Source organism: Phanerochaete carnosa (assembly GCF_000300595.1).
Source record: "Phanerochaete carnosa HHB-10118-sp unplaced genomic scaffold PHACAscaffold_12, whole genome shotgun sequence".
Lineage (NCBI taxonomy): Eukaryota > Fungi > Basidiomycota > Agaricomycetes > Polyporales > Phanerochaetaceae > Phanerochaete > Phanerochaete carnosa.
The window spans coordinates 974,009-983,921 of record NW_006767639.1 but is presented as its reverse complement, the minus strand read 5'-3'; the positions used below and the strand labels follow the sequence as shown (position 1 = coordinate 983,921).

The 9,913-nt window shown below is 55.2% G+C and overlaps 3 protein-coding genes across 3 annotated transcripts; 2 read left to right on the top strand and 1 right to left on the bottom strand.

Annotated features, from left to right (window-relative positions):
* Positions 1-558: 558 nt before the first annotated feature.
* Positions 559-3,183, top strand: PHACADRAFT_188541 (uncharacterized protein; the record flags this gene model as incomplete). The annotated part of the gene is made up of 5 exons (XM_007401349.1): positions 559-600; positions 661-1,347; positions 1,425-1,487; positions 1,539-1,710; positions 2,298-3,183. The coding sequence occupies 5 exons, from the start codon at positions 559-561 to the stop codon at positions 3,029-3,031; spliced, it is 1,698 nt and encodes a 565-aa protein (XP_007401411.1). The 3' UTR covers positions 3,032-3,183.
* A 1,522-nt stretch (positions 3,184-4,705) lies between these two features.
* Positions 4,706-6,456, bottom strand: PHACADRAFT_105385 (uncharacterized protein; the record flags this gene model as incomplete). The annotated part of the gene is made up of 8 exons (XM_007401348.1): positions 4,706-4,845; positions 4,901-4,973; positions 5,023-5,178; positions 5,231-5,811; positions 5,867-5,987; positions 6,042-6,216; positions 6,270-6,357; positions 6,414-6,456. The coding sequence occupies 8 exons, from the start codon at positions 6,454-6,456 to the stop codon at positions 4,706-4,708; spliced, it is 1,377 nt and encodes a 458-aa protein (XP_007401410.1).
* Positions 6,457-6,727: 271 nt separating this feature from the next.
* Positions 6,728-7,469, top strand: PHACADRAFT_264835 (uncharacterized protein). The gene is made up of 4 exons (XM_007401347.1): positions 6,728-6,764; positions 6,816-6,955; positions 7,039-7,244; positions 7,299-7,469. The coding sequence occupies exons 1-4, from the start codon at positions 6,755-6,757 to the stop codon at positions 7,360-7,362; spliced, it is 420 nt and encodes a 139-aa protein (XP_007401409.1). The 5' UTR covers positions 6,728-6,754; the 3' UTR covers positions 7,363-7,469.
* Positions 7,470-9,913: the final 2,444 nt, after the last annotated feature.

The window sequence follows — 9,913 nt, the reverse complement described above, 5'->3', positions numbered from 1 at the left end:
TCGAAGCGCCTGTGTCTCTCTCTCCCGTCCTCGCCATCTTGACATTTTTGGCTGCTATCTTGGAGGATAGTTGCTTTATACGAAGACAGATTGTTTCATAAACGGTTCGCTCTGAATCGAAGAGTAAGCCTCGGATCTTCATACTAGCCCTCTTCCCAAGTCATCCTCACGTAATAGCCCCGCTTCACTACCTCCCCCACCATCTACTTCTTCTGCGCCAATCATTACTGCCAATGTAGAGGCAAAAAATTTATACACACCACCAGGAGCTCCGAGCTCTTCACCCTAGAGGAGCCGCGGGAAAAGACCCGAAGCGTGAGCCTGAGGGTCCGTACGGGGATCTTGTCGACGAGATGACCACGACATCAGGAAACACTGACCATTCTACCAATGCTACCCGATGCTTCGGAGCACTACCAAGCTCAGGTAGCATCGGGTAGAATGGTTATTTGTTCCTGATGGAAATGGGCGGAGGTTCCTAATGTCGAGCGGTGGATAGAGGAGAACGCTCCTGGACCGGATCCTCCAGAAGAGCTTTTTTCAGTCGATTTTGATAACATGCCAATGGCCAGAGCCGAGCAAGACGTCGATAGTCTCTTTGTATGTGGCACAAGGTTTTCAGCTCCTATCTGAGCGAACGTTAATTTTGCCCCACCTTAGAGCGAACACATCAACGGCATTTTTGCCTCCATCGGTGGTAACCTCACTGCGTTCGTTACTGGGGACTATTCGGAGGTCAGTGAAGGGGAAGACGATTGTGAGGACGATGTCTCGATTGTTCTGGCTGTCGAGAAAGCGCATAAATTCGCCGGTGGGGAGCGCGAGGGATTGCAATCACAGACCGCTCGCAGCCACCCTAGACGCTCTATGTGGGCCCGGACCATCTTGCTCGTCGAGGTTATGAAGGACCGAACGAAATCTCCGTTCGTTCCTACCTCCGAGAAGCTCGCACTAAACGAAAGCGAAGATGGAGAGGAGTCACGCGCACTGATGGTCGAATATGGGGCAAAACTACTCCTCCACCAGCATCGCGTCTACGCCCTCACCATGTTCGTCGTACAAGACCTCATCTGGCTCATCCGCTGGGACTGCGCTGGAGCCGCAGTGGCAAGGGCATTTGACTACAACAAGGAGCCACGACACCTTATCAAATTCTTGTTCCGCCTGGCCGCGGCGGTTCGTGACGACGATCCCAGGTGTATCGGGTACGACACCAGTGTCAGCCTGGCATCTCAAGCTGAGATTGACGTGTTCGATGCCTACCGCAAGACGCTCGTCGAGGGTAGCTGGCATCACACGTACGCTAGCCAAGTGTTGGATGGTGCCGACCTCTACCCAATCCACAAGGTGCGTTCCCACTCAGAGTCACAAATTACCTACCACAAGCGCCATTTCCGCGTCGCATCTCACGCACTCATCTCCAGGTGACATATCCTGATATCGAAGGACTGGCTCCGGAACATATACCCGCGGACATTACGTCCTCTGTAAGAACGTATACCTATCTCATAGGCAGACACTGCTCTGGATCTCACAAGCTTACTGGAAGAGGCGGCAAAGGCTATATTGCCTATGACGTCGACCGCAGACGTCTCGTCTTCATCAAGGAGTACTGGCGCGCGGACCACCCAACGGTCCATCCGGAAGTGGAGGTATACAAGAGGCTCCGAGGGGCTGGAGTTACTAAGGTTGCCACTGCGATAGCAGGAGGTACGTCGCTGTCCACGTTGCCATGTCCAAGCGGCACATAGAAGATAGCCCATCGCGGCCGGTAAAGCGGATCCACCACAGAGTCATCATCCTGCAAGTTGGACGTCCTCTGGAGACATACGACGACAGTAAAATGTTCATCCGAGTCTTCCATAACGCTGTCTACGGTCCGTCGGAGTGTTAGGTACCGTTCTATGTACTAACCCTTGCTTAGCGCACTGGGGGGTCTACACGAGAGCCGGCATATTGCATAGAGACGTGAGCATGAGCAACATCATGATCGACATCGACACAGGCGGCGGATTCTTGAACGATTGGGAATCATGCAAGTACGCGGACGAGCCACATCTCGGCGCGAGTCAGCATGCTCGGACGGTGCGTTCTTGGGCCATCAGTACCTCCCTGTGCACTTTTGTTTAACCGCTTGATAATAGGGGACTTGGACATACATGTCGGGAACTCTGCTTGAATGCCCCCTGAAACCAAACGAACTCGAGGACGATCTGGAGTCCTTCGTGTATGTCACGAAGATTGCCTGTCTACGTTTTCACCAACATGACACCGCGTCCACTGATAACGACCCGAAGGCTGCTGGCTTGTTGCCGCGGGTCAAGAAGACAATGATACGTATCTTGCGTTGTACTATTCCCACAAGTTCAATGCCGCACATCATCTCGGGAACGGCCACTATGTCGGAGGTCGCGAGAAGATCCGTCACATGAAGTCTGCTACTCCACCTATCACTCTGCTGGACGAAGGCTCCAATATTTCGCTCCTGCTCAATGGTCTTTACGCGATAGGCAGGAATCATTATTCACGTATCGACGTCAGGCAATGCAGACAGAAGTGGGGAGGCCTGAAGGCCACTCCGCGACCAGCCGAAGCTTCTCACGGTGTCGAGATAGTTGCCAATTACTCTGATCCCGAGCTGAGATCTGCCGTGCAGGCCTTGATTACTGCAGACGTGGAGGAATGCCGAAGGGAAGAAGGTATCGCTGGCCCTGGCTCTCGTGTAAGCTCTGCCGCAGCTGCGACAGCAGCCCCCTCGAAGACTCCTATCCAGGACTTCACAACACATGCGCCTATGCTGGCACTTGCTCATCGCGTCAAGGGTTCTCCGCCTGCTCCGAAGGTCCCAGACCGGTTCGCAAACCTCGTGCACTACGAGCCGACGAGGCCGAAAGGACAGGTTGGCAGAAAGAGGACCGCGCCGCAGGACAAGACGACTTCTGGGAGGAGCAGCAATAGGATCCGGAAGAAGAGGAGGGCGGAGATGGAGACGGCGAGTGCGTCTACCACGTTGGAGGACGGTCCTGCCTGAGTCCTGCTTGACCCGCTTATTCATCGTATTGGCCAACGTAGTATCATCACTCGGACTTGTATCGCATACATATTTCACAGCTTTGTTCTTCGCGTAGACCAATGTACATCTCTCGTGCCATTCCTCTGCGCGACCCATCTTTAAATTCAGGGATATTTCCTTCTCTGCCAGAAGAAGTCGGACTCGCGCCTATCACGATGCAGCCGGTCAGACTGGCGCTACTCGCCATAGGTGTGCGGTTCAGGGGGCAAATAATCTAGAGTCAGCAGACACACCCAAGAGGGATTGCGTTCAAAAAACTTTGATACAGTCGTCAGAACCTCCTAAACGTTAAAATCGAAAGATATATTCAAGACCGACACGTCCGAATATACGTGCATCACTCCGGTCGTCCATGCACCACTCGACGAGTACCTCGATGACCAACTCCCGCTCGATCGTCTACATCCTCCCTTCGTACTCGTCGAGTCTTCAGGCAAGACGCAGGGCTCATGCAGGAGCGCCGACGCCCGGTGTGGTACCAGGATGATTGCTGGGGGGCGGGCCCTCCCCGTTGACGTTTAAGCCTGCGAACTGGCCTGGAAGACTCCCATACGAGCCCGCCCACGCGGGCTTGTCACCAGCGGGACTCGTCGAACCGGGCGACGCATACGCACCTGGCGCAGGGTACGGTGACACGCCGTACGCGCCTACGGGCTGGCCTCCCGGAGCAGACGAGAGGCTGCCGCTCGACGCATTCGGCGAGCCAGGGTTTGCCTGATAGAACGCCTGCTGCACCTGGTGCTGCGCGCCCGGCGAGCTAGGGGCTGCGGCAGATGTTGCACCTGCGGGCTGGGCACTCACGTGGTGGATATTCAGCGGTGCGGTTGACGAAAGGGCGGGCGACTGGCTGGCGGGATGTTCCGGGGCGGGTGCTGTAGCTGGTGGCGAAGCCTCTTTGACACCGGGAACAGAGATAAAGTACACTGCGCCAGTAGGATCCGTTCCGCCTTGCGCGTAATACTGTGCCCATGCCTGTACGTTGGGGTCGGGGTATGCGATGTTTGGATCGTACACGAATGGTGGACCCGCGGGAGGCTGAGAGTCTTGTTGCTGCTGCTGAGGATGGGTTTGACCCTGGCCCTGATCTTGTGGCTGGTGCATCGCAGCAGCGGGCTGATTGGCAGATACAGGTGGCTGCTGTGGTGGCTGCTGCATGGGTGCCTGCATATAGGCGGGAGGCTGCTGAGCTGGAGGCTGCTGACCAGGAGGCTGCTGCTGCATTGGTGGCTGCTGCGGAGGTGGTTGTGCAGGATCCAAACTTGGAGATACAGGCTGACCATGATGCGGCACCTGTTGAGGTGCGGGGCCAGACCCATACGGCTGGACCTGAGGCGCCGGGCCGGGTGCACCATAAGGCGACGGCGTGACAGGCGCACCGTAAGGTTGCGGCGGATAAGCACCTGGTCCCGACTGCTGGTAAGCTGCAGGATCAACATAGGGCTGTGAAGGCGGTGGCGCGCCAGGGTAGCCGGGTTCAGGTCCAGGCGGGGGGTAGGCACCTGCGGGCGGAGGGTACGCGCCGTACCCAGGCTGCTCGTATATGGACGGGTTCCACCCAAATGATTGTGCCTGAGAGTCAGGCCGAGGGTAGGGTGGCTGACCATATCCACCTCGAGGATCGTATCCTGGAAGTCATTGATGAAAACGAGAGATACAGTAGATGCATGCAGTATACTCACCGACTGATGTGTGTCGTGCCAAGCTCTCTTCCATCATGCGGTCGAAAATGGATCGAGCCTTTACAAATGTTTCATTCATCGTCACGAGGTCAGCTGGAATTAACTAGTCAGCATCTGCTCTGCAATGATGTAAGTAGATGGGCTTGACCTCGTTTCTGGCTGTACTTGTCGATTAGCTTGACGATCTTAGGCCGCAGGCTCATACACGACCGATATAGCTCCTGAAAACGAGTTAGGATATATGCGCCGGATTCGACGATTCTAACGAACCTGAATCTCCTCATTATCTGCGAGGTTATCCTTCGCAGGGTCCATCTGTCGAAGCATAGTGAGTAAGCGGTCCACATTCGCTGCCTGCGTGAACACCGCCGCCTCCTGTTCAGCTTCTCTGGCGATCTCAGTCATTGTAGGTTCGGGTAATCGTTCCTGTGGTGATATCAGCACCTGCAGCAAGACGACAACCGTAATGCACACATACCACGTAGTTAACGGGGAAGATACCCGTGCGGCCCTTCAGTTGCCCTCGCCACCAATCTTTGTAGCCACGGTCGACAACCTTGATGATGTCCCCCTTCTCGAACGCGAGCTCACCCGCCTCCGTGGGCTCGAATGTATGTAGCGCGCGCACGCGCGTCACGATCTGGGTCCCGCTGTCCTGCGAGTGGATCGACGGTGCAGGGCTTGCGGTCACTGCGCTTGTCGCGCTGGCCACGCTGGCGGTACTGTACGACCGTGTGGGCGTCGGAATTGCAGGTGGCCCGCCTGACAATGCAGGGCTTGCGGACGGAACATAGCCGCCGTATGTCGGGCGTGCTGCGGCTGAGGAGCTTGTGACGGGCGTAGGCGTCGCAGTCGCACGCGAGCCCGACGCAGCAGCAGCAGCAACAGACGCGCCCGCGCCGCTCGAGGACGTGAGCGAGTACTCGTTCCACTGGCCACGGCCGCCTTTGTCATGCATGGACATCTCGAGGACGCGTTGGAGCTCTTCTTCCTCTCTGCGGCGGATGTCGTCATCAACTTCGGGCGGCGGGGGCTCGTTCGGAGTATCGAACTTGTAGCCTGCGCGCGATGCATCAGCTGTCCCTATTTGAGCGACGACGCGGAGACGGCGCACCCTTCGCCCTGAGATTCGCGTAACACTCTTCCATGACCCCTAACGACTGGTCCTTCTCAAAGTCTGCGGTCCATTCCGCGATCAGGCCCAGCGCCCTGCGCCGTACTTTCTCATGGGTATTCTGTAGCATTTGTCAAGAAGCCATCGAAAGCGGGGGACGCAATGTGAAGCATACCCGGTCCGTGATCAGTCTCTCCAAGCCTTGGGTGAAAGCACGGGATGCTATCTCTCTGTGCACCTCAATCCCGCAGTTCTTTGTTAGCGACTCGGCCAGGGTGAGTGTGTACAGCTGGACATTGGACGTTCTGTGCGTCAGACGCTTCAAGATGGACGCAATGACATTTCGTGCCCTATATGTGCTCTCTCCTTAGCACAAACTCAGGTGAAGTACAACTGAACTGACCCTTGTTCCCCTTCTTCCTGTACCTTGTCGCACAAGTTCAGGATCAGCTCCCAGTTCTCGCCCGTGAGGTTCTCATCGGTAGTCTTCGCTGTCGCGCCGACGTAAATCCCGAGCGAGGATCCAGAGACACTCGAATTAACGTACCAATAATCTCGTCGTATGGGTTTGTCTGGCCAGCTTTAAACATCGTGAAACAAATGGAAGACGAATGTAAAAGTGAGAACTGCGGCGGGATGAGATAGGGCGATGTGGTAATAGGGCGTGATATGTCACAAAGTCCATCAGATGTGAAGGGAATAACCTCCCAAAACGGGAAATTTTGGCGCAATGTTGCCGTCTCTAGGGCACTTCCTATTTTGTGGAAGTGACGACGTCTAGGGTTAGTTACCCCTAACTCGAGAGCTCTCGCTAGGGTTGTGACCGTGACTTTCCCTGCTGCTCCTCTCGTCTCGGTGCCTCTCACTCACATCGCACCCATACCAACAATGGCCAAAGGTGCGCACGTCACCCTCGCGCACAGGGCGCAACGCTGACCGTCCTGGACAGTCCCTCGCAACTTCCGTCTGCTCGAGGAGCTCGAGAAGGGCGAGAAGGGCATCGGTGACGGCTCGTGCTCCTACGGCCTCGAGGACTCGGACGATATCATGATGAGCCACTGGAACGGCACGATCATAGGTCCCGGACATGTGCGTGCTCTAGTGCGGGGGCGCGCGCGTGCGCGATCGCCCCCATCCCCCTGCATGCCGCGCTGACTCCGTGGCCGGGACAGACCGTGCACGAGAATCGTATATACAGCCTCAAGATTACCTGTGGCGATGACTATCCTGAACGACCGCCAATAGTGCAGTTCGTTTCGCGAGTGAATTTGCCATTCGTCAACCAGGTCGATGGCAAAGTGGACCCCTCGAAGCTGCCGTGCCTCGCGAATTGGAACAGGAATAACAGTATCGAGACCGTGCTTGTAGAGATCCGGAGGTACGTATGCTACCTCCCACACGACTATGACGACGCTTACGTGTGCTTATGCAGGGAGATGGGAGCCTTCAACAATCGCAAGCTGCCTCAGCCACCAGAAGGAAGTACCTTCTTCTAATCATGCTCGTCTACGCATACTGGCAGAATGCACACACCATATCACGACCCAATTGTAGCATTGTTCACATGTAACATGTCAAATCACAAATGATCCGGTATACGAGGTTTTCCGCTCTTGCGTAGACTGCGAAAGCGGGAAGAGTCACATCAATGGTGAGTGTTATCGATTATAGACTGCACATTAAGAGCAATTTTGGGAAGAAATACGGAACATAAGCGAGTAAAACAGGTCCAGAACGATGCGAACAAGTACGGAGGAAGCAGAACAGACGCGAACGGGATACAGATGTCTGGTATCTGGTATCTTTCCTTGACATGCTTATGACAAGATTCTTCCCGTTGAGCATGCTGGCGAGCTGGTTGCCCAAAATAATGCCCAATAACATATCAATGTATCCAGCGCCATGCGACTATATAGACCTTTTAGCAGTGTTCGCGCACGAGGTCAGGTCTAAACCCACCCCTCCGAGGAAGACGAGAACCATCTCCGCTGGAACGTTGCACCCTTGTAGACCCTATGGGCTGCTGATGAGGTCTGCACGTTAATTGACATGTGGTTACCGCCTTTGATAGTCTCTTCTGCTCGTGCCACTCGACGATGTTGCCTGCGACAAACTCTCCCGGGTGGTCCTGCAGCGTCGGCTTGACCTCGACATGGCCGGCCTTGGTGAGGACGCCCGCACTGGGCGTGCTGATGACATTTGGGTTTGGATGCGAGCCGAAGGCCTGGATCTGTGAGGATATCAATGCGCGAACCAGAGGCCTTGAGGGGACAAGGTGCGTAACACAAGGTGGACACCCTCCTCGCCTTGCCCTTGCGCGTGACGATATCGATGGTGAAGGGCGGATCGGAGAAGACGTCGGTATAGTCTCAGTCCATGAGGGTAATTCCCTGGCAAGAACCTCTTGCTCTAAGCTCTTCCGGAACTTGTCCGGGTAGACATCGTTCAGCAGTCGCGTTCCGCTATGAATAATGGTGACTTTAGTGTTCTATACAAGCAAAGAGTTATCAGTTGCGCCGTAGAGTCTGGGCATCGCGCCGTGCTCGCGTCGAGAATCTCGCCGGCAAGTTCTGGATACGCTGTCAGCGCTGGATCTCGGATAGGGGACATTGTAGCTTGCCAATACCGACTGCGCCACCGCTCGCAGCGACTTCATTCTTCGCCTGAGTGGTCTTCTCGCGCCAGATTCTGATACTCCCACGTCCCCCCCCCCCGGGCATTCGATTCTCCATAGTTGATGACGCTTGGAATTCGTTGCAAGGATAAGGGCTGCATGTTCGAGACGGTCGCCGCTCGCGAGGACGAGTACACCGCCCTAGGCTGTACGGCAGCCCCAGTAGAGCGCGGTGGGCCGTTTGATGGTTCTGCGGCATCACTGGTAGGTGCATTGTCCTCACGTTCTGCTGGCCCGGGCATCGGTCTTAGCGCAGGTGTCCGCTCAGGTCGAGGCCCGCTGTCATCATCAAACAGCGTATGGCGCAGTAAAGGCACGTTAGAATAGTGATATACAAAGGTCTTAGACCTACTATGGCGAATTAATCAAATCTCCGATAGGACATGACGTTGCTGTCAAGTCTTGAGCTTGAGCTTGCGGCGGTGGCTGCAGTTCCTTATCTGGATTTGTCAAAGGTTGCCGGCCAGCTGCTGTATTGCGGAGCCATCTTGGTGTGCTAAGAAGTCGCCTGAAAACGACCACTCTATCTTCCTGCACATCTGTGCAAGTAGGACAGGCCAAGACAAGCGACAGGCAGTGGCGCTGAGTGAAACGCGGTGGGCGAGACGGCGCGCGCGCTGATCTTGTTAGTCTCGTTTCCATCCGCTCTTAACTCCGACGTGTAAACACTGTCGGCCAGTGCATCGGACTTTGAAAGCAAAGTGCACTGGCTCGTTAGAGCGTCTGGTCCACTTGGATCATCCGGGGGGGTCTCGTCCGCACGTGACTGACGCGCACACATACCGCGCCCGTAGCCTGCCGTTGGCGGCTATTTGGGCTGCAGTGGTACTCTCCGTTGCAGGGGGCTTATAAAAACACAAATGTACTCAAGAATATATCAGAGGCACTTTTACATATATGTCTGACTGCATACACGAACGCCTTACTCATCACCAGAGACTGCACATCACCATTGATGTCCGACGCAGTCTCCGACCGGCGAAGTCCGGGCGCGCTAGAATGGCTGGGGACGAGACTATGATCTTGTGATCGCGTTACAATTCGGTTAATCCCACAATGGCATTTATGAAGTTGTGCTTACCGAGTACGGTTGCCGAGCAGGCTCAGGTCAAATCCCCAAAACTCAAGTCCGGATCACAAAGCTGATGGCCAACCGCATAATGAGCGCCCGAGCACCTTTCCGCACACAGACATTATTCTGGGTTATGTATGGCATTTTTGGGTCTTTTAGATGTTACGAAAGCATGTCAAGTGTTGTATCTGTATACTCTGAGGTCAATAAGGGTAGTAGCAGGCCGAGGACCATTATCTGACCCAGGCTTATCGAAGCGGTAATCAAGCGCCCATAGCTTCGATTATCTTATCTAGAACCT

What these genes read in the sequence shown, in the direction of transcription:
- PHACADRAFT_264835 (XM_007401347.1), top strand. An exon ending in CGATCATAGGTCCCGGACAT is followed by an intron (nt 6,956 to 7,038) that starts GTGCGTGCTCTA and finishes TGGCCGGGACAG; the next exon opens with ACCGTGCACGAGAATCGTAT. An exon ending in GTGCTTGTAGAGATCCGGAG is followed by an intron (nt 7,245 to 7,298) that starts GTACGTATGCTA and finishes GTGCTTATGCAG; the next exon opens with GGAGATGGGAGCCTTCAACA.